The sequence below is a fragment of the Myotis yumanensis genome, unplaced genomic scaffold (genome assembly GCF_028538775.1).
Source record: "Myotis yumanensis isolate MYYU_CA2020_CCGP unplaced genomic scaffold, mMyoYum1.0.hap1 SCAF_17, whole genome shotgun sequence".
NCBI classification, from domain to species: domain Eukaryota; kingdom Metazoa; phylum Chordata; class Mammalia; order Chiroptera; family Vespertilionidae; genus Myotis; species Myotis yumanensis.
The window spans coordinates 18360229-18385021 of NW_027223768.1; the positions used below are offsets into that span (position 1 = coordinate 18360229).

Here is a 24793-nt window from a genome sequence, read left to right on the forward strand (position 1 = left end):
AATTGAGCATATTGGTTCGGGCTAATTTCTGGACTCTCTATTCTATTCCACTGGTCTATATGTCTGTTCTTGTGCCAGTACCAGGCAGTTTTGAGAACAGTGGCTTTGTAATACAGTTTGATATCTGGCATTGAGATCCCACCTACTTTGTTCTTTCTCAGGATCGCTGCAGCTATTCGGGGTCTTTTTTTATTCCAGATGAATTTTTGGAGAGTTCGTTCTAGATCTTTGAAGAAGGCCATTGGTATTTTAATGGGAAGTGCGTTGAATGTATAGATTGCTTTGGGTAGTATGGACATTTTAATGATGTTGATTCTACCAATCCAAGAACATGGTATGTTCTTCCATCTGTTTATGTCTTCCTCTATCTCTTTTTTCAACGTCCTGTAGTTTTCTGAGTAGAGGTCTTTAACCTCTTTAGTTAAGTTTATTCCTAGGTATCTTAATTTTTTTGGTGCGATGGTAAATGGGATTGTTTTTCTAATCTCTCTTTCTGAAAGTTCACTATTGGTGTATAGAAATGCCTCAGATTTCTTGGGGTTAATTTTGTATCCTGCTACATTGCCAAATTCATGTATTAAGTCTAGTAGCTTTTTGATGGAGTCTCTAGGGTTTTGTATGTATAATATCATGTCATCTGCAAATAAGGACAGTTTTACTTCCTCTTTTCCAATTTGGATGCCTTTTATTTCTTCTTCTTGCCTAATTGCAATGGCTAATACTTCCAGTACTATGTTGAACAGGAGTGGTGAGAGTGGGCATCCCTGTCTTGTTCCTGTTCTTAGGGGAAATGGTGTTAGTTTTTGTCCATTGAGTATGATGTTGGCTGTGGGCTTGTCATATATGGCTTTTATTATGTTGAGGTATGATCCTTCTATTCCCACCTTTCTGAGAGTTTTTATCAAAAATGGGTGTTGGATTTTGTCGAATGCTTTTTCTGCATCAATTGATATGACCATGTGGTTTTTTTCTTTCAATTTGTTTATGTGATGTATCACATTTATTGATTTACGGATGTTGTACCATCCTTGCATCTCTGGGATAAATCCTACTTGGTCATGGTGTATGATCCTTCTGATGTACTGCTGGATCCGATTTGCTAAGATTTTGTTGAGGATTTTGGCATCTATGTTCATGAGGGATATTGGCCTGTAATTCTCTTTCATTGTGATGTCTTTACCTGGTTTTGGTATTAGGGTGATGCTGGCTTCATAGAATGAGCTTGGAAGTGTTCCTTCCTCTTGAATTTTTTGTAGTAGTCTGAGGAGGGTAGGTTTTAGTTCTTCCTTGAATGTTTGGTAGAACTCCCCTGTGAAGCCGTCTGGCCCTGGGCTTTTGTTTGCTGGGAGCTTTCTGATGACTGCTTCAATTTCTTCCATAGTTATTGGCCTATTGAGGTTTTTAGATTCTTCCTGATTGAGTTTTGGAATGTTGTATTTTTCTAGGAATTTGTCCATTTCCTCCAGGTTGTCTAGTTTGTTGGAGTAGAGTTGCCCGTAGTATTGTTTAACAATCATTTGTATTTCTGTGGGGTCTGTTGTTATTTCGCCTCTATCATTTCTGATTTGGTTTATTTGGGACCTTTCTCTTTGCTTCTTGGTGAGCCTGGCGAGGGGTTTGTCAATCTTGTTTATCCTTTCAAAGAACCAGCTCTTGGTTTCATTGATTTTCTGTATTGTTTTTTTGGTCTCTATGTCATTGATTTCTGCTCTAATCTTTATTATCTCCTTCCTTCTGCTCACTCTGGGGTTTTCTTGTTGCTCTCTTTCTAATTCTTTGAGTTGTAGAGTTAGATGATTAACTACCATTTTTTCTTGTTTTTTGAGATAGGCCTGTAGAGCTATAAACTTCCCTCTCAGGACTGCTTTCATTGTGTCCCAGAGGTTTTGGATTGTTGTGTTTTCATTGTCATTAGTGTCCAGGATGTTTTTAATTTCTTCTTTGATGTCATCGGTAACCCAATCAATATTTAATAACATGCTATTCAGCTTCCAAGTGTTTGAGTATTTTGGGTTGTTTTTATTGTAGTTTATTTCTAACATTATGCCATCGTGGTCTGAGAAGATGCTTTTTATGATCTCAATCTTCTTGAATTTGTGGAGACTTTGCTTGTGACCCAATATGTGGTCTATTTTTGAATATGTCCCATGAGCACCTGAGAGGAATGTATATTCCGCAGCTGTGGGGTGTAGAGTTCTGAAGATGTCAATTAAGTCCATCTGATCTAGTGAGTCATTTAGGATTGCTGTTTCTTTGCTGATTGTTTGTCTAGCGGATTTATCCAGTGATGTCAGTGGTGTATTAAAGTCCCCTACTATGATTGTGTTATTGTCGATATCTCCCCTGATATCTTCCAGAAGTTTTCTTATGTATGTGGGTGCTCCTGCATTGGGTGCATATATGTTTACCAGGGTTATATCTTCTTGTTGTATTGATCCCTTTAGTATTATGAAGTGGCCTTCCTTATCTCTGGTTATGGCCTTCACTTTGAGATGTATTTTGTCAGATATAAGTATTGCTACCCCAGCTTTCTTTTCCTTTCCATTTGCGTGAAAGATATTTTTCCATCCCTTCACTTTCAGTCTGTGTGAGTCCTTTCCAATGAGGTGGGTCTCTTGTAGACAGCAGATGTATGGGTCATGTTTTTTTATCCATTCAGCCACTCGATGTCTTTTATTTGGAGCATTTAGTCCATTTACATTTAAAGTTATTATTGAAAGGTACTTGTTTGTAGCCATTTCTTTTTTTGTGTGTGTGTGTGGCTGATTTCTTTCTGAGCTTGATATTTCTTCTTTTACACCAGTCCCTTTAGCATTTCTTGCATGGCTGGCTTGGTGGTGATAAACTCCCTTAGCCCTTTTTTGTCTGTGAAGCTTCTTATTTCCCCTTCAATTTTGAATGATAGCCTTGCTGGATAGAGTATTCTTGGATTCAGTCCTTTGCTTTGCATCACTTTGTAGATTTCCGTCCATTCTTTTCTGGCCTGATGTGTTTCTGTTGAGAAATCATTTGATAATCGAATGGGAGATCCCTTGTATGTTACTTTCCGCCTCTCTCTTGCAGCCTGTAAGATTCTCTCTTTATCCTGAACATTTGCCATGGTAATTATGATGTGTCTTGGTGTGGGTCTTTTCGGGTTCACCTTGTTTGGGACTCTCTGGGCTTGTGTGACTTTTTTCTTCCCCACCTCAGGGAAGTTTTCTGATATTATTTCTTCGAATAGGTTTTCTAATCCATGTTCATCTTTCTGTTGTTCTGGCACCCCTATTATTCGTATGTTGCTTCGTTTCATGTTGTCCCAAAGTTCCCTTAGGCTCTCCTCCTGTCTTTTAATTTTTTTCTCCATTTGCAGTACAGTTTGAGTGTGTTTTGCTTCCTTGTCTTCTAATTCACTGATTCGGTCCTCCGCTTCTCCCAGTCTACTGTTGATACTTTCAATGGTGTTTTTTATTGCAGCTATGTCGCTCTTCATTTCTTCTTGGGACTTACTTAAGTTGTTGATTTTTTCATCTGTTTCTTCTAGCTTCTTGCATACGTAGTTGAGTTTTTCATCTGTTTCTTCTTGCTTCTTGAACATCCGGTGCATGTACTCTAGGAACCTTATTCTGAATTCTTTTTCCGTCATGTTGCATATCTCTGTCTCACTTAGCTGCTTTTCTGGCGAGTCCTCCTTTTCTTTCCTTTGGGGGTTTCTTTGTCTACCCATGTTTGATCTCACTGACATTACTTGTTGTTGAATCGTTCAGTGGCTGGACCCTGGGTGGCAGTGGCTGCTCCCTGGGTGGCAGTGGCTCCTCGGTCTGTGGTTGCTCCTTGGGCGGTTGTGGTAGCAGCGGCTCCTCTGTTGATAGCAGAGCCTCTGATGGGTGCTGTTCACAGTTGTGGTGGCTCTTCTGGCTGGTGGAGGGTGGCTTCAGACTCAGCAACTGTTCCCCAGGCAGAGCGTGTGGTGATCAGGAGGCCGCTGTTGCTTGAATCTTTCCGTGGAGGGGTGCAGGTCTCCCCTTGGCTCTTGCAGTCGCGCTGTTTGCGAATCGTTGCCTCCGGGTCAGTAGCCGATCTCTGGATGCTGGTGAACGCTGCCTGAGATGGCGCGGTCTCGCTGCTGCGCTGGCGCCCAGGGGGAGGTTTCAGCCTCAATCTCTAACCATCCGCATTTTTTAGGAGTTTTCTGTCTTTCCTGGCTGCAGACTGTCTCTCAGCTGAACCTCCCCAGCTTGATCGGGCCGATTGTTACCCGTTTCAGCTGCTCGCCCCTATCTGGTCCGGGACAAAGCACCAACACGTCTGTCTAAGCCTCCGCCATTTTCTCTCTATGAGACCTTCTTTAATTTGCTCAGCCTCTTGTGCAGCTGATGGGCCTGTTTCTGAGTAATTTTTCCTAGCCAGGATTTCTAGCCAGGATCTCCAGCCAAGTTCTGGTCAGGATCTCCAGCGAAATTCTGGTTAGGATCTCTAGCCAAGTTCTGGCTAGGATCTCCAGCCAAGTTCTGTCCAGGTTCTCCAGCCAGGTTCTAGCCCAGATTTCCAGTCAAGTTCTGTCACCAGGTTCTAGTCAGGTTCTCCAGCCAAGTTCTGTAGCTATGTTCTGTCCAGGATCTTTTGCCATGTTCTCTTGCTAGGTTCTGTCTCTAGGTTCTGTGTCTAGGATCTGTCCCTAGGTTCTGTCTCTAGGTTCTTCAGCCAGGTTCTCTTGCTAGGTTCTGTCTCTAGGTTCTGTGTAGGATCTTCAGCCAAGTCCTGTCTCTAGGTTCTGTGTCCTATTGTCTTGTTACATCTGTATTTATACCAGTTGATTTTAATCCTGTCAATTTCTATTCCAAAGGTTAGGGCGTTTCTTATCTCTATTCCAGGGAATAAAGATTATGTAGCTTAAGCATGATTGTTCTTAGTTAAAGTAATTAACTACCCACCTGGCACTTAGTTAAGGGGTTTTATTCCCTCCCTAACTTCAGGGGAAAATCCCTAACTGGGGAAACAACCTTTCTCGGAGAGGTGACCTTGATTAAAACACATAGCACCAAGAAGGGGAGCAAACATATTAAGAACAGTATGCCATATACGCCAGATCCCTTGAAACATATGCTGTGCAGATGTTTCTTCCCTGCAGCGACTGTGTCAAGCAGCAAGGATGTACCGGCTCCCGGCAAGCCAAATTGACTTTTCTCTGCTTCTCCGACCACTTTACAGGAGGAATATAAGCTACCATAGCTCCCAAATGTTTATCTTTTCCAGTCAAGAGACCACCTCAGGGTAGTTAATCCTGGACAAGTCAATTCTGGCTAAGAAAATGGTCTTTCATAGTGAAAATAAGGCTACTCAACCCACCTCTGTGGATAAGGAAGTCTGATAAGGAAACTATTATGAGCTTGGCAGAAACCCCAATGGTACCTACCACAATCACTAAAGTATGATGATTCTATGTCATAAATTTTTTTCTCAATCTATTCCTTATCCTCATCTCCAAAGCCATTGTCTTTGGTCAGATTCTCCTTCTTTTCTTTCATGGACTAATATACTTCCATTAGAGCAATTATCATATACATAATCCTCTGATCATTGATTTACCTATCTGTTTCTCTGCTAAACTATACACTGCTTAAGAACAGGCATTATATCTCTGCATTTTTATATCCCCTCTGGGTACCTAGTATAATCTTTGGGATATAATTGGCCCCAGGAAATATTTGTTCAGTGTTTGGTATTGTGGCCATTATTCATTTGGATCCTCTACCTAACCACTCTGGCTTGGACTCCATGGCTACCAAAAACTGCCTGGTTAGAATTAAAATTCCCAGACAATGATATTCATAACTCTGTCTTCTGCATTTGGTTATGCAGTTCCTGAAAGATTTATAAACTTTAAGACTGATAAAATTTAGTTTTGGGCCCTATAACCTGAAGACTAGACTTCAGATATGATAATTTCACCATTCTGAAAAATAATCTCTCTGAAAAGCCTTGTTGAAGAAGCAAGTCACAATGTAAGGTAGCATCTGACAACACCTATGATTGAAAACACAGTTCATATTCCCAAAAATATTCATTTGAAATAATAACAAATTCAAAATTCTAGACACTTAATAATGCCTTTGCCAAGGGACAGTGTGTGCATTCCAAAATCTCACATATTACTAAATTCTTTATTGCTCTATAGAAATATGTGAGGAAAAATCCCCATAGAGATATGACTTCAAGTTCATGAGAAACCAGTTTTCTTTAATGTGTCTGTCGTAAAGGGTGACACATAACACAATAACATTGTTCTAAGAACCATTTTTGGAGAAGATGCACATAGTGTTTCTAATACAAATCCTATCTAATAAAAGACAAATAGGGTAATTAACCATACCTCCGATATGCAAATTAACTACCAACCAAGATGGTGGCTAATTTGCATACTGCAGGCAGGTCAGGACAGCACCATCCCGCCTGCCCCGCTGCCATCCGGGCCTGCTATCTGCGACCCGGTGGCAGGCGGCCCGTATGAGACCCAACCCAGGGCTGGTGGGCGGGACCACAGCGATCCGCCACCGGCCACGCCCACAAACAGCCCTCCTGCGGGGATCCGGGGCTGGTGGGTGCTAATGCACCGATCCGCCACCGGCCACGCCCACAAATGGCCCTCACACGGGGATCCGAGGCTGGCAGGTGCTAATGCACGGATCTGCCAACACGCACACCCAGGCCGCCTTTGCCCTGCGCACACTATGCAGCCAGGAGAGGGGCGAGGGGCTGCTGAGAGCAGTGCGGGAACTTCCCGGGGTTTGCGTCAGGCAGCCCAGAGTGAGTGCAAACTATCCCGACTGGTAGCTGCTTGCTCATTGACTTACTTGCTCATTCATTCACTCATTCACTCGCTCATTCATTCATTCATTCACTCACTCAGCAAGCCCTCTCAGGTCCCTGGCACCAGGCCAGGCACTGAAATTGAAGCTGGATAAGACAGAGCTATGTCCTCAAGATGTTAGTAATTCAGTATGCAGCCAGGAGAGGGGCGCCAGGCGCTAGGAGCAGGGCAGGAACTTTCCCGGGGTGGGCTTCAGGCAGCCAGGAGTGGGACTGGAACTTCTGCCGTGTTGCCATGGCAATGTGGCAGAAGTTCCCACCCCGTAGCTGCTTGCTCATTCACATACTCGCTCATTCACTTACTCGCTCACTCATTCACTCATTCATTATTCACTCATTCACTCAGCAAACCCTCTCAGGTCCCTGGCAACAGGCCAGGCACTGAAAGTGAAGCAGGATAAGACAGAGCTATGTCCTCAAGACGTTAGTAATTCAGTAGGGCGAAGCAGGCACATGAACGAGGCAGTTGTATGCACAGATGCAGTGTACTGGGTTCGGTGAGGGCGGTAACTAACGCCGACTTTGTTCTCTTGATAAAATGAGGCCTCGGGAGCCAAGCCGCCCCAAGGCTGTAGGCCTGTACGTAGGCCAGGAGTGGCTGGGGTCCTGGAACATGACAGAGGGTGCAGGTCAGGCTGAGGGGTCTGGCCCCACCCCTCACCCCCAAGTGCACAAATTTTTGTGCACCGGGCTACTAGTCTATAATAATAAAAGGCCAGGCATCACGACCAGAATAACCAATGACCAGTTGCTACGAGGTGCATTGACCACCCCTTGGTCCCTCCTCCCAGCCCGCAGGCTCCCATCGCTTAATGGCCAATGGGGAACCATGGGAACCAGGCTGGGTGTCACCAGAGCAGGCCTGGGGACTGGACTCGCGTGGCAGCGGCAGCGTCATGGAGGGTCGTGGGGCGGTGGCAGTGTGGTGGAGCATCCCAGGGCTTCGCGTCGCAGGGCTCCCGGGGCAGCAGCAGTGGCAAGCAGCGTTGCAGACTGTCCCGGGGCAGTGGCAGTGTTGCAGAGCATCCCAGGGTGGCAGCAAGCAGCGTTGTGGAGCGGCGTGGGGCAGCAGACATGGCCCTGATTGCAGGGTAGGCCTAGGGACCCTACAAGTGTACGATTTCTTGCATGATTTCTACACTAACAAAAGAGAGACATGCAAATTGGTGTCACTCCGCTACGCCCGTGGTGTCACTCCATTCTGCTACTCAGCCAATCAGATGAGTATGCAAATTAGCCAAACAAAGATGGCAGTTAATTTGCATACGCAGGTGCAGAGCGGAGACTGAAGGCTCCGGCCGGAGTGAAGACTGAAGACTGAAGACTTAAGAGGCATGGCTTCTCCGCTGCGGCCGGACCAAAGGCCTGGATCCCGGGTGCTGGAGGAAAACCGGTGCCAGCAGCCAGGGGAAGGAAGGCTTACTGCATGTTGTTCTCTCCCTTGAGTGGTGGCCACAGAGCTGGAGGCTTGGGTTTCCCCTGACGATGGAGGAAGCCAAGCTTCCAGCCCACCCTGGCCGCCGCTCAAGGGAGAGAACAACACACAGGTGTGGCCAGGAGCCTGAGAGGTCAACACAGAGGGGTACACACACACACACACACACACACACACACACACACACACACACACGGTGGCTGCTCCAAGCCTCTGCTGCCAGACTGTGGCTTAGGCCCACTCACCATGGGGAGTGAGCCTAAGCCATCAGTAGGACATCCACTGAGGGCTCCCAGACTGTGAGAGGGGGCAGGCTGAGCTGAGGGACCCCCACCCCCCAGTGCACGAATTTCGTGCACCAGGCCTTTAGTATATAATAAGAGCCAAAGGCACTTAAAATTTGGTGAAAGCATTCCTATGGTAAAGCAAGTTAATGGGCTCTAGGATGCCACTTCCTAGAGAAGCAAGGATAATGAAAAGATGGCCATCATGATGGTATAGTGGTATGAGTACAACGGGGATAGCAGCCAACTTTCACTGAGCACTTTTGATGTAGATACCTAGGATGTTTCACGTATTACTGTACTTAGTTTTAAAAAACCTAGAGGAATGGAAGTGAGCACACCATTTTGAGAGGCTATTTGCAACATATGTCTTGCTGATCATTCTAACCAGGAACCAGGGTCACATCTTTTTTGTTCATTCCCTTCAATATTTGTTGAATTATTTCAGTGATCCAAGTATGATTTTGGTTGCTAATGATAGAGCATTGAATAAATAAAATACTTTTATCTTGGGCCTTACCTTTTCTTGAGAAGGAGATAGAACAAAAGAGATGTTAAATAAACATCTCTATGGAAAAAAACAACGAAGTTCAAAAACGTAGGAATAAATCCAAATTTTTAATAAAAAGAAAATGAATAGCTGCCACCATTTTAATGTCTACTATGTATCAGGAACTTTACATATATTGGTTGATATTTTAAATCTGTTCTAAAATTATTATTTGGTTTAGCAAATATTTAAATCTCAACTATATGTCAGGCATTGAATAAACAAAACAAACAATAAATTGAGTCTCAGGGTAGATATTTTCTCCAAGATCCAAATAAGTAGTAAATGGTAAAACTTGGGATTTGAAAACAAGTTTGTTTGATCACAAAGGTAGAAGCAGAGTGACCAGTTAGGAAATTACTGAAATAATCTTGGTGGCATGGACCAAAAGTCATAGCAGAAAAGAGGTCGATTCTCTTTGTAGGTAAACGACCATATGACTTCTTCACAGGATAAATGGGTGAATGGCTGGAGTCCAGAGTGACTATATGACTCAGATGTTTTTAGTCCAGGTAATATAATTAAAATGGGGCGGGAGCTCCAAGAAAAGCTGGTTTGGGGAAACTAAGAGATTCATTTTGGACATGTTGAACTTGAGATGTTCATTATACCTCAAATGTGAAATTGTTGAGCAGATATTTGGATATGTAAGTCTGGGGGAAAGGAGAGCAACTTGGATTAGAGATAAATATTTGAGGGTTGATAGGTAGATAATGTGGTATTGGTTGTGGCAAGCTTGTATGCCTTAGATGGCCAAGGTTTAAGTGACAAGGATGCCATTAAGTTATGAAAAGTGAAGAGCCTGACCTTTGTTCAGATTCCAATAGAGGATAGAAGGCCATTTGCTTTTGTGATGAGAGATGAGTTATGGTGAGAAGGATGCCATTAAGTTATGAAAAGTGAAGAGCCTGACCTTTGTTCAGATTCCAATAGAGGATAGAAGGCCATTTGCTTTTGTGATGAGAGATGAGTTATGGTGAGATCATGGGCATCACCAACTTTGTTTTTGTTGTTTTGCTTTTTATTTTGTTTATTTGTTTAGAAGCTTTGACTTTTTAAATATTTGGAGAAATAAAGTTGCATGCCACAAGGCAGTGATTCTTAAACTGTAGTGTGCATAAGAATAACTGTGAGTCAGAGTTGGTTACAAAGTTGATTCCTAGGCCTCATTCCTAAACATGTTTATGCAGTAGACTGTAAAGGGGGCATAGGAATCACCTTTCTTTCAAGCATGCTGGGTAAATATGTTCTTAAGTCTAACTTTTTTGAATAATAATTTTTTCTCCCTCTGCCTTTGCATTAAGCCTTTATTTTATTGCTCCTGTGATGATGGTTTGGGGCTTTTGTACTTCTACATTTTATTAGCGGTCTCCCAGATCCCTTTTAGACCTAGAATCAGATCACTGGATGTTAGAGTGGGACTCTTCCTGACTCAGTTTTACTCGGGCATAATATGATGGGTACCTGGATATAAAAATGAGAGTAAGACATTTGCCCCCACCAGTGTGCAGAATTCACAAAAGGAATGAGGCTCCCTTCCCCACAGCTCTTAGGATACTTCAGCTGGACCAAGATCCTAAAAGGAGTGGGGAGAAGGAGAGGTTGTGCTAACATTTATAAAAAGAGAGCTGTGGCCATGTGTAAGTCCTCACCCATGCCCTTTGCAAGGGAGATGAAAAGCAGTGAAACTTTCTACCTTAAGCCTGCTAGGAGGACTTCAAGGGAGACCTAAAAAGAGCTTTGAAACATATTTCTTGCAATAGAGATATAGAGAACTGGTGCCTGAATCAGCAGTTTAGAGTCTGACTCCACCTGGAAATCTGGGGAGAGAGGCCAACTGCTTGGCAGTAGAGGTGGGAGAATCTTGCCACATTGAGCTCATATTCTCTGAGTTTATAGGGCCAAGGCATGTACACAGATTTCCTGTGGATAGATGTGGGACTCACAGGAGAGTCATGACCAGTGGAGTGACCCCAAAATATAGAGATATCCTTTCAGATCAGGAAAAATGTACCTGTCAGGGCATCATTTATAACTTCTACTTAAAGCCAGTCCTCAGACCCCTCACCATAAGTCAGTCAGGTTTTTGCTTCTACATAAAAATGTCCTCCCACCCCTACAAATGAAATTGCTTTTTTGATATAGAACACACAAATACAGGAATTTCTTCTTCAAGATACAGATATACTTCCTCTAAGGAGTTAGTCTTCTCCATCAAATGCCCAAGACTACATCACTTTTCAATTAACGGCTATCTTCAGAAGCAGAGACTTAACCCTGCAGGGATGTATCACACTATAGGTTAGTTTTGATAGGGCAAAATAGAAGGTAATAACAATTAGTGTGAGAAGGATTAATGACGAGATTGAGTGGGGTGGAGTTGAGGTGGGTGGAAGTCAGATAGTGAAATTGTCTCACTAACCTATTAGATATTGGGTTACAACCAAAAGCTAATTGCATCCAGCTCTTACTTCAGCCTAACACTTGCCAAGCAGTGTTACATATACACAAGGAATCTTCAGATGTGTCCTCCTGTTCTCTAGCTCACTAACTGTAGTCTGATAAGCCACAAATAAGTCAGTCACAGTCCACTTACCAAGATACAATTTATTATAGGTTTAAAAGATAAGTAACTATTTAAGAAAACAGTATGCATTGAAAACAAAAGCTGAAGTTACAACCCCAGGGCCATCCGAAGATCATCTGTTGGTAGTTCTCTCTCTGGTTGTAGCTGAGGAGACCTCTCCTCGCCCTGAGAAATCACTACCAAGTGAGGATTTTGCTGGGAATATAATTTCACTCTTTCCCTTGTCTGCCTTGATTGCCTCAGGAATGAGGCAGAAGCAAAGAGGAGTCATTAAGAAGGAGAGTTTTACAAACAGTGGTGTGCTGGTAAATGGGCTCTCAAAAACAAACAAAACACACACACACACACACACACACATCTGATTGGTAGTGTTTGCCAATTCCCATGGTATAACTAACCCCACCATGGTCAATTTGGCAATATTTAATAACCAAATTGAAAAACTTCCAAAAATTTAACCATCAGCTCTCACAAATGAGTGCCAACCCATTCCAGCAGACTGTTGCTTACAAATTAATAACGATCAATTCCACCAAGTTTCCATAAATAAATGTGATATAACTTTAATTTCCTGAGAAGATACACAAATGCAAGATGGACAAGGCATGGTGTTTAGAAAATTACTAAGAAACAACTTGGCCTCAGGTTCAACCTGTTCCCAGAGCAATTTTTGTTATACACAATACAAATATACTTAAGTTAGCTTTATATGTGACACTATTAATTAACATAATGCAGCTTTATATAAATATCCATAAATATTTTAAATTTGGTTAACATATAATCATATTATATAACTATCAAAAAGAACCCACAAGTAGCATATTAATTGAACAGAGTTCCAAACTTTAGCAGGCTGGCATTGAGTTGAGTTTGTACACATTTGACTAAGACAGGCTCTTCAAAGTGAGGAAGGGGATTTGGTTGGAGTAAGCCCTGAGCAACACCCCTGTGCCCCCTGCTCCAAGTAGGGAAAGGAAAAGAAGATTGTCAAGAAAGGAAAGACCTGTTACAGCTTTCCTCCACCCACTTTGGGCTGAACGGGAGTACACTTCCTGAAAATTGAACCTGCTAAACTTTATCATCTGTAACATGATGGCAGAAATACCAACTCTAAAGCTAAGGCGGTGATGCAGTGGGAAGCCTATTGGCCCCATTAATCACTAGTTCTGTGTATTGAGACAAGTTACTTATGCTCTATCTGCCTTCGTATTCTCTTTGTGCCCCAAATACCTGCCCCATTAACTTTATAGAGTTGCCATGTGATATGCGAAAGCACTTTATAAACCATGGATAGCCAACTAAATACATGAAATCTTTCCAGGACATTATCCAGCATTGGTAGTACAAATTTCTGGGTGAGATATTGTGATTACTAAAGCTTACTCTATCTTTACCATTGACAATGTTCAGACACACATACCAACGACTTCTCATGAAACCCTATGTGAAGGTTCAGAATGACCTCTTCAACCTACTGGCTTTGTAAAGTAGCCTGTATCCTGAGTATGATGAATGAAATCAAGGGAAATTCCCAAATAAAGTGCATTCCATTCCATGCGACCTGTGTCCCTATCCCAGTATCTTTCTAGAGTGTTCTCTATCCTCTAATATCATTGCATTTAAAGAGGGATGTTGTTCGCATATCTGAGGCTACCCTGCCAGTCTGACTGCTTTTTATTAGGAGGGTCTCAGAAGTTGCGAGTATGGGAAGAATAAAGTGAAACAGTCCAAGAATATGAGAACAAGTCCAGGCTACAGTGCTGGATCCTTTTAGCATAACAAGTAAGACTCCCATGAGAATAAGACTTCATTTTTCCACCCAGGAATTCAAAGGTTAGACAGACTCTTTGAGAAGCCTCTGCTCTTTAACCACCCATATTCATTTTTACTATGGATTAGTACTGTCTTTGCCAACCCAATGCCAGGGGTAACCAAATATCTTTGGTCCTTCCTCTGAGTCTCTTTCCGATGACCATGAGAGATGAAAGTTCATCTGCAGAGGAGTTCTGTTTGTTGTGTTGATTTGTGTACCCAAACTGTAGGCATTGAAAATCTGCCTCCTCCAACCCACCCACCAGGTCTCTGCATGTGCTGAAAAGGATGGGGAGACCAAATCAAGACTCTAGGAGATGAATTGGGGATTGGCTAGCAGTATGACCCCCCAGTACGTATTATTCTTTAGAACCTGATGTTCAGCATTGAAGATCAAGTCTATTATATCTCCAGCATGCAACTCATAAGTCCCTCCTACATTCTGGATTATAGCGTTGTTTGTTAGAACTTGTATGATGCCTTTGTTTTTACGCAGCCGCACTTCAAAAGGAGCTGGTTCCTTGTAGGTTTTATTGGGAGCCACTTCGCCATAAATGGAATACAAGCCATCCCGAAGTATCTTCAGCTCCCAATCAGCTATCTGACTCACGCAAGGAGGTTTAGGAGATGCCATTTGCCATCTTGAAGGCAATGGTCCTGTAAGAAATTTACAAGGGAGGGGGAAAATGGAAAGCATCATCATTTAATGATTCCATCATCTTCCTGGTTATATACTTCTTTCCCCCTTATAGTGTGTTTCTTTACCTGGTCTATACTGATCATCTCCAGCCACAATTTGAGTATATTAAGTATCTAGCTGTTCCTTGTTTTAGAAAAATTGCAAATCCTAAATGCTTTACGTACTTGGGGAATTCTAAGGAAATGGATTTGGAACAGAGAAAGGGGGTTAAGTTTTAGGTGGCATTATATCTCTCGTTGATCAGTAGGTGAAAGAAAGAAAAAAGGAGAGAGGGAGAGAGGAATTATACACCAGGACTGATAACCAGGGTCGGCAGTCCAGGAAGTGTGTTCATGCTTTTCTATGTAAGTACTGTTTACTATGTGTCACTTTATCAATGAGACCTTCCTCATGAATCTGTAGTTTATGGGTATATATCATTCAAGAACCCTTTGAGATATCACTAGCCAAACCCTCCAAAAATAGCTACTGGGTAAATTTGTCAGTTTAGAAATGGAAATAATTTGACTGTTTAAATATAAGTATCCCTAGCTTAATGTTATCACAGGGTGTGGGGAAAGGGTCAAGACTTAGTGATTTATTTTCATAGGTATATATGGAATTTACATGTTTTACTATTGTTAATTGTTTGCATATAGAAGTGTGATTTCAGAGGCTCAGGAAATGCTTTTACCACCCAAAATACTTATCTGGCCTGTTCACTAATTCTCCATAATTTTTGCTATGGGGGCAAAGCCTTTATCTCATAAGTAGAAAGAACTTTGATAAGAAAATACCCTGGGCCCTAACCGGTTTGGCTCAGTGGATAGAGCGTCAGCCTGCGAACTCAAGGGTCCCGGGTTCAATTCCAGTCAGGGGCATGTACCTTGGTTGCGGGCACATCCCCAGTAGGGGGGTGTGCAGGAGGCAGCTGATCGATGTTTCTCTCTCATCGATGTTTCTAACTCTCTATCCCTCTCCCTTCCTCTCTGTAAAAATCAATAAAATATATTTTTTTAAAAAAAAAGAAAATACCCTGGAAGAAATGACATATTGACTTAAATTCTTATTTATATGTATATGAATAATATACACCTTTGAGGATAGATTCTGAAGGATCATAAAGGAAAGATCATTAGAGCAAGAAGCAAAGTCTCCCTGTATGGGCAATCCCAAAGCCCAGTAAATTTCCTCTTGCTTGACATGTAGTACACCTAGTCAATGGGCAAGCAAGTCACCAGGAAGAAGTGTCACTGGTTCTCTTATTTAATTCTGTGACGGGGCCACTCACAGACCACCACTTGAAGTCCTCAACTTTTACCACATCAAAAGGGAATTTCAAAGATATCATGAGTTTTACTCCATTCACTAGAAAAGCAAAACTAATCACAAAGACAGAGACCAGTGAAAAGGGATTTCCTAATTCCCAGGAGCCTGGGGAGCCTGGCAGTTTGCGCTGTACAGGAAGCAGGGGTTGTAGTTATCTCTAGAAATGTTCTCTCTCAGCTGAAAGTGCAGGTTTGGCCTAAAACATATAAACAACCCAAAATGCGTTTATTTTTATTTTTTATGTCTTTTAAGACATACTCTAAGGTTCAATTTAACTGTATATTTTAGTGTTTCCTAAGCAAATACCAGGTCACTATAAGGGAAAGTGACTCAGGAACTAAGAGGAAAAGAAAAAGGAGCAGAGGGAGTGGCCACTCCTTCCCCCCAACACTCATTCCTCTTCTATACATTTAGAAACAAAAATAGCACCACCACCACCCCCCCCCCCCCCAACACACACACACACACACTCTGCTGAACACCGGCAATATGTGAAATGTGTGGAAGACTTTAGGTTTGTCAGAGAGAAAAATTGTAGAGATGTGAATAGTGTGTTTATTAAAACCTTGTATTAAAAGTATGTTCCTGTATCTCAGATTCCCAGGCCTGTAAGAGTGATATGCGTTCCTGCCCAGAGATATGACCTTGATATTAGCTTCATGCTGGTCTATCTGTGTGACCTCAGAATCCTCAGTTCCTAGACAAGTGATTGGCACATAATGAGCAGTTATAAATAGTAGCTGAAAAATGAATAAAATAGGATAAAGGCTTCCTCAACAGCATTGGAATGTGCCTTCTTGCATCAAATACTAAGAAAAGTAAAAAGAAGGCATGCAAAACAGGTTACTTACCAAACTTAGCTACACAGGGCTCACTGACTGCCTGTAGGGGAAGAAAAAGAAAAATTGGTCAGGATAATGACAATGTCACAAGTTTCTTAATTGGTTTATTTAGAGCTTCATATTCCTGAAGGAAACTTCTTTTGCTAACCAAGTTAAAAAAAAAAAAAAATTCCTCCTTCCACCCTGTCTCGTCTCTCTCAGCTTCCCTTTACAGATGGCTGGCCTCGTCCTTTACCTTTTATTACCTAGTTACCCTTTTGAACCTTCTAGGCAAATATTAAGGTCTCATTCCATCCACCTAACCTCTACCCACAGGACAACTATTTGATCTTGAACTCTCTTTCTCTCAGGCTATAGAAATTTTCCATAAACAGTACTTTCCACACCCCAGTGTTTACACAAGGTGATCCCTTGGCATGTGAGAATAAAGTAATAGAATTTCTATTTATGTTTATTTTTATTTGAAATAGTTAGAAGTTATAGAAATATTTATAACTCAGGTCAATAAAGCCACCCTTGTTTAATATCCAGACAATCACATGTCATATATAATAACTGAAATACCCTGAGAAGACCTCAGTTTCAAACTGTTGCAACATACCACAGTTTACACGCTTTAAATACTTGTAGTGAGATAAGCATAATAAAAAAATTGTACTATGTAAAGTATATTGGTTTCCATATGGCAAAGTACTTAAAAGACTTTTTGAACTTAAAGATGTTGCACATTTTTCTTTTATAAGATTTCTTTGTCTGCTAGGAATAAATGAAGGGAGGGAAGGGAAAAAGCAGTGAGACAAGCTAAGAGATCCTTGTAGTCATCTGGGCAAGAAATCACAGTGCCTCCAACCAAGGTTCTAGCAGAGCACATGGTGATAAGTGATTGGAAATAGAGCCAACAGAGGTCCTGACATGGATATGGGATGAGAAAATGAGAGGAGTCCAAGAAGACTCCAAGATTTGGGGCTTGAGTCATTGGAATCATTCAAATGAGTAAGACTTAAGAAGAGTAAATTATGGGAACAGAGAGAACCATGAGTTTGCTTTGGGACATGTCAAGTGTGTGAGGCTTATTAAATATCTAGGTAGGAGAATCAGGTAGGCAATTGGATCTGTGAAGATGGAATTTAAGGAGTTCTGATGGTATAAGTTTGAAATCTTCAGCTACCATGTGATGCTTTAAGACTGGAGACTATGAAATCATCAAGTCAGTGGAGTGTAGATAGGCAGGAGCCCTGGCACACTGCAATGTTTAGAGGTCAGGGAATGAGGAAGAACCAGCAAAGAAGGTTAAGAAGGAAAGACCAGTAAGTCAGAAAGGAAACAGAGGTAGTGTGATATTTGGAACCAAGAGAAGAAAGTGTTTCAGGAAAGAGGAGTGATCACCTATGTCAAATGCTTTTGGTGGGTCAAGAAAGAAGAGGACAAAGAATTGACAGATGGGCGTGGCACAGTCACTGGGGTCCTTGATGAAAGTAGGCTCCTCAATGTGATAAGGACAGAAGCTTCATTTGAATGAGTTGAAAAGTAAATGAGAAAAAAATAAATTGGAGGGATTTTGGTGTAAGGGAGAACAGAAAATTATATTCTGACAAATTTCCCATCCTGGAAAATTGTCAACATTAATTAAATCCAGCTACTCTGTGTCTTTCACAGTTGAATACAACTGAGGAAAAAGACTTTGTTGAAAGGTCTTAATTTAAATTTATGGCCACTAACTTCAAGTGGGACTTCAGTGTTGCAAAAACCTGAAGAATATAATTAAGAAAGAGAGAGAAAAAAGTGAGTGGGTTAATGCAAGGTTAGGTTTATAATTGTAAACCATGGAATTTAAGTTGTGGAAGGAAAAGCATGAATGGAATAAATACCAACTTTATTTAAATTTTTAAGAACATAAAAACTTTGTAACACTGAATGGGGATTAAAAAGTCAGTGTCAGCTATGCCCTGGTGGCTCAATTGGTGGACATTGTCCTATAGACCAAAAGGTTGCAGGTTCAATTCCCAATCAGGACACCTAGGTTTTAGGTTCGATCCCCAGTTGGGGCACATATGGAAGGCAACAAATCTCTGTTTCTCTTCCACATCAATGTTTTTGTCTCTCCCTCACTCTACCTCTCTCCCCCTTCCTCTCTCTCTAAAAATCAATAAAAACATATCCCCAGGTGAGAATTAAAAAGAAATTTAGCATGATAAGCACACTAAAGAACGCATTTTTCCATTTTGATCTACTTTTCTTTGTGAGGTCATTTTTTTTTAGTTGTGGCAGGCAAAACCATGAATCAAGGTACATTAACTTAGAATAGAACCTTCAAATTATTGTATCATGAAATGTTAAACTAATATAAGAAAATAAAAGTAACATACTGAAAAAATTACTCTACTAAAATATTAGTTCAGTTATTTTAGAAGTATTTGTTATATATATTAGCATATTCTATAAAATATAATACTTTGGTAAAAGCAAGATGGTTTTGCACTATGAATAAACTACATTAAACATATTATTTGGTTCACCCTTATAATTTCTATTTTGTGTATCTTTTTAATATACATAGTGTTAGTACTTGGATATAATGTATAATAGCATATATTTTGGGATTGAAATCAAAGTAAAAAACATTTTTATCTCAGTAGAGGGGTGCAATCAAAACATTTGAAAGCCACTATTTTATAATAAATCACTAGATTCCTGTGTTTGTTTTCGCTTTTGCAATTATCTCTTCTGCATCTTGGGATTTCTTAGAAGAGATGATGAAATTCCATTTAGTTTAACTCATGATAGGCATGTGATAGGGAGTCCCTTAACTTTTATTTCCTCATTTATAAAATGAGAAACATAATAGCATCTAGCTCATTGAAATTGGTCATGATTTAAATGAGGCTATTCTTGTGAAGGGCTTTGCCCAGATATTCTGTGTCTAAATCCTGCTCATTCAATATTAGCTATATTGATAATGATGCTGATTATAATAAAGAACTGAATAAAACTTTAAGCAACTATATTCCCAACATTATACAGCATTATAAGCAGGAGAAACAGAAGTAATTTATGGCACTTGCTTCTTAAGAAGTTTATAATCTTTCTAGAAAGACGACTGCATTCATGGAGCAATTGCGTAACAATCTAAATATAAATGGATGCTGATGTAAGAGCCGTAGATAGTATCTGTGCTCTGTACTTTCATGTCTAAAGAGTGTTGAGAAGCTTAACGTCATAGACTAATGGCCAGAGACAGACATCCTAAAAACTACCTCTTGGGCTGCTGTAATGTCTAGTATAAGATACAGAAACCACCGTTGTGACATTCTCTAATTACTACCACCAGTGAAAATCTGTCCAGTCACAAAAATCATCTACTAGTATTTGGCAGAGGTAGTCTTTTATGAAGGAAGTGAAATAGATAAGCAAGGAATACCGACATTGTTAAAGTCCTTTGAAATTTATATTCACTGTACTGTCATTAATAGTAATGGTGCAAATATTAACCACTACAATGTGCTGAAAGGCTACTTATGGGTCAGGCACTGTTCTGTCTCATTAATCCTTACCACTACTCTATATAATGAGAATTGGCAGCATGCTCATTTGCAGGTGTGGAAATGTATGAAAGAGATTAAGTAACTAGCCCAAGGTTATGCAGCTGATAAGAGGCCAACCAGGCTGAGATCCAAACAGAGCCTGTCTGACTCACAGGCCTCTGTGGGGCAGTATCTATTTATAATTCTGGTCATATGTGGAAAAAGCAAATATCCACTTCTAAAGAAGCATATGGGGCTTTCAGCTTGGTTGAATTTAGTTCATTTTTGCTGAAGAGGGTCAGTTGCTCTTGTAACCCCATTTGATTTAAGCCAAGATTCACATAGTTGGGTTCAAATGGCCAAAGTTCAATAATTCTTTCTCCAAACCAACCCTCATCAGATCATCCTTTGGAAACAGAATCTACTCTGCTTTTAAGTAGAAGCACAACTTCCCCTTTTTGAAGTATCCTTCTTTTCATTAAAGCAGGGGACCCGCCTGAACATTTGGTCTCTTAGGGACAACTTCTGTGAGGCTGTTTTCACTGAGGAGTTGTTGAAATTGCTTGGGCTCATAGCAATCCTTTTCAGTTGACTGTCTTTTGAAAGAAGAAGGGGGGAAATGAAAATAATGTTCTCCCAAAGAAATTTCTGTTGGTCTAGAACAGTGGTTCTCAACCTTCCTAATGCCGCAACCCTTTAATACAATTCCTCATGTTGTGGTGACCCCCAATTTCATTGTTACAAATGAACATAATTAAAGCATAGTGATTAATCACAAAAACAATACGTAATTATATATGTGTTTTCCAATGGTCTTAGGCAACCCCTGTGAAAGGGTCGTTCAACCCCCAAAGGGGTCGCGACCCACAGGTTGAGAACCGCTGGTCTAGAAGGAGCCAATCTTCCTGTCTAAAGCTTGGTGAATTAGTGCCTGGGGAAGCTGGGAAGTGGAATGTTGTATATAAAAACAAGAGTGCAGATTAAAATAATCTAAACTCCAAGGTTCATGGGTCTTGTGAGAAGGTGGAAGCAGCCCCGTCATAATGACTCACCTTCCGCCAGCTACTCAGGCCTCTTTTCCAAGTATACTTGTTTGTGGTCAATAAGGAAAGGGCAGTGCAGTCAATGGAAAGTGGAGCACACAACCTGGTATTGTCAACCAGGCCCTTGGCTGTTGCCATAGGAAATACACCATGATGGCATCCTTTCAGAACAGTATGAAACATCTCCAAATTTGGAACAAACTCTGGGCTATTTCTTTAGGGGCAGAACTTTTCATTGAGAAGCTATGGGTTGTCTGGGAGAGAGAATCCAGAATCAGAGCTCAAGCATATGAAACTGGTCAAGTTCCATTCTGGTAAGAGGTATCGAATCCTCCATGCCCCTGAAATTCCTCTGTCCCTTTGTAAGAGCCACTGTGTGCCTTTAAAAAAGGTATTTTCCCCCTCTTCTATGCATTGGATCCCCATTCATGTGCAGGGATGGGTGACACATAACATGTCCTATGTTCTTCAAAGTCATCTAGCTCATGAGACTTGATTTTTGGTGGTTTGGGGGACAAAAAGGCACTTCCAAATTTAAGCTATTGCTATATTCTCATCCTTCCCCTTCTTCAGCAATCTAAACACTCAGAACTCCTAACAGTTCTCTTCTTTCTGCTCAAAGCTTCACTGCTCTAGAAAATTCAGACTATTGCTTGATACCTTCCCTGAGAGAGTGGAGATGTGGTTGGAAATACCTCTGTATACTTGTCTATCCCTGTGCAATACTGACTAATGGGCTATTGGGGGAAAGCTACACTTGCCCCAACATCAACTACAGTGTACTGCTTGCTCCTACATTTTTTCTCCATTGCTTTCAAATATCTTAAGTTGGAGAACTGTATCTTTGAAATCTTTGCTGGCCAATTCCCTAAGAAAAATGTTTCAGCAGTTCCTGATTTCACATCACAGTCCTTTCTTAAATGGGTATGTATCACCTTATTCTCCCCAAGGCTCAGAATCTTCAAACATACCTAAAAATGGGCTAAATCCTAAATGACACAAAGCATTTTTTAATTTCTTTTTGCTCAGTGCTATGCAGCCAACAGTTAGGAAATCTTCTAATAAAAACCTAAAGGATCTCCATTCTCTTCACTAGACCCACAACTTGGACTGGAGCTCAGTGGGAAATTCCTGATAAGCATCAGGGGCTTCCCAATTAAGAATGTGTTTCACCCTTCCTCCATGAAACCTTCCTTGATCACCCTAGCCCAAAGCCATTGCCCCCCCCCCCTTGAACTTCAAAGCATTTATATTCTATACCAACCTTAGATGAATTATAAATCACTGTATCTTATAGCTAGAAGGGACTTTATAATAAATAAATCCATTCTCCTACCACCATTTTTCAGACAAAGAAACTAAGAATGAGAATTCATACAGCTAGTTATTGGGAGACCTAGAACCAGAATCCGGACCTTCTTATTCCTAGTCAATGCCATTTCCCTCCTCAAAAATACACTAACCACCTGTCACTTACCTTATCCCATCTTCCCTCAGTCATACCATCTTTTTATGTTCCTTCCTTCCATTAGACTAGAGCTTGCATCTCATTCCTTGAGAGCAAGTATTATATTTTACACCTTTTCATTCCACCAAGAGGATTTATTTAGCAAAGTTCCAAAAAGGGAAAAAGTACTCCACAGGCATCTGTCAAATGGCTAATTTAATTAAGCAATTTTCTCCATCTAACTCAGTTCTGCCACCAACATTTAGCATTTTCCAATACCTTTCATTTCATGACCCTTAGATAAGCCTCTAAAGCCATATGCCATGACAAATTAGATTATCTCCACTTCCATGTCCCTTTCAACTAGCTCTAACAATACTGAGTGGCAATGACAATACCAGACTTACAAAAGACAAAAGGATTATAACCAATAGCAATCTCAGGTACTGTTATCTACTTACCTTGAGTGGGAAAAGAGTGAAGGCTACTGTGCTGAAGGAACAGACTAGTAGCACAATAACCAGTGCTGAGAAGACCCATGGCTTCCAGCATGGCCTCGGTGCTCCTGGAGGGCTTGCATGGTGTAGAGGCATATTCTCCATGTGTCTCAAACTCATTCTCTGCAGAAATGAGAGCTGTGGAAGGAGAAATTCACAAATGATGGGCCAGTGATGCAACAACTTGATTTTGTCCTATGCTAATTAGTAGTGGGTGTAAAAGGCGGGGTTTCCCTTATTCTGTCTTATTGGAAAAACGATACTTCTAGGCTAAGTGCTGACTCTCATTTGGTACCAAGCCAAATGCATTCACTCAGCAGAACGGAAGGCTTCATAAAAGCCAACACAAATAAAGAGGATGAAAAAAAAAAAAAAACAGCACGAGGGTAGTTTGGAAGGAAAATATTCTTTCTCAAAGCAAGAGGAAGTACAGTGCTGTGCAGAATTAAAAATTATTTCCAAATAAGAAATTTATTTCTTGTAAGAAGAAATAAAGTCCAAAATAAGGTCCTTTCATACCTCAGATATTATAATATTGTGAGGCAAGAGGGTGAGAAGCTAGGAAGCCTAGGATGCATGGTTTGGTAAAATAGAGTTTCATTAATTTCTAGTATATAAAATATGTTCCTTCTGAGGTCATCTCTAGCAAGCACCAAGGGTGATACTGGAATTTGATATGAAATACATATAGCCACAACAAGCTTAATTCTCTAAAACCTCACTATTTGGAAACCCTGATAATTCACTGTGGGCATCAAACAGAAATAAAGTTATCATACAAAAGGATACTATTTCACACCCTGTCCCCCAGTCTGATCTTGCACTCTATTCCAAAAACAAACAAAAAACAACTTCAGTTTTATTCCTGGTGCCTAAAATACTGATATACTACAAAATTGAGACAGTCCCATCACTCTCTGTACCTCAGTCATACCATCTGTTAATTGGGATGCCTACCTTTTTCACAGAATTCTAGCACAATGTGATAGAAAGAACATGGATTTTAACTCAGACCTAAGAGGGAGCCTTGAGCTGCCCTCCCCGTACCCATGCCCTTACCCACACAGTGGCCTTTGGTGTAGTACTTGACTGCTCAGTTTCCTTCATTATAATATGAAGAACATTTCCACTCCACAGGCTTTTTGGAGAACAAAGTAAATGTCAAAGTCTTAGCTCAGAAGAGGTGTTCTGGGAGTATTTATCTCTTCTCCACCCTCTTAGAAATGTTGCAAAGACTGAATCTATACTAATAAAAGGGTAACATACTAATTAGCCCAAGGTGACCGGACATCTTCTAGACATCCAACTTTCTTCTAGACAGTTAGGGGGGTGACCAGGCAGGCAGGTCGGCAGTTAGGGGGCAACCAGGCCAGCAGGGAGGCAGTTAGGGGGCAACCAGGCCAGCAGGGGGTCAGTTAGGGGGTGGCCATGGCTAGCAGGGGGGCAGTTAGGGGGTGACCAGGCTGGTGGGGGGCAGTTAGGGGGCAACCAAGCTGGCAGGGGACCATTAGGGGGTGACCAGTCCGGCAAGCAGAGGCATTTAGGGGCTATCAGGCAGGCAGGCGAGTGGTTAGGAGCCAGCGATCCCAGATTTTGAGAAGGATGTCGAGGGGTCCTGGATTGGAGAGGGTGCAGGCCAAGCTGAGGGACCCCCTCCTCCACCCTCGTGCATAAATTTTGTATACCAGGCCTCTAGTCAATTATAAAAGCCCAGAAAATAATTATTTCTTTTTATATTCACCCCAGGTTGTAATTTAGCTAAAGTTCATTTAAATAAAAGGAGGTAAGCCCAGACAGTGTGGCTCAGAGGTTGAGCATCAACACATGAACCAGGAGGTCACAGTTCAATTCCCAGTCATGCACATGCCCAGGTTGATTGATAATTCTCTCTCATCATTGATGTTTCTATCTCTTT

The 24793-nt window shown here is 41.3% G+C and overlaps 1 protein-coding gene across 1 annotated transcript; it reads right to left on the bottom strand.

Annotated features, from left to right (window-relative positions):
• Positions 1 to 11763: 11763 nt before the first annotated feature.
• TNFSF18 (TNF superfamily member 18) lies at positions 11764 to 23026 on the bottom strand. Its single transcript, XM_070396249.1, has 3 exons — positions 22843 to 23026; positions 16380 to 16410; positions 11764 to 14177 (listed from the first exon to the last, which is right to left on the bottom strand). The coding sequence occupies exons 1-3, from the start codon at positions 22996 to 22998 to the stop codon at positions 13831 to 13833; spliced, it is 534 nt and encodes a 177-aa protein (XP_070252350.1). The 5' UTR covers positions 22999 to 23026; the 3' UTR covers positions 11764 to 13830.
• Between the last annotated feature and the right edge of the window lie 1767 nt (positions 23027 to 24793).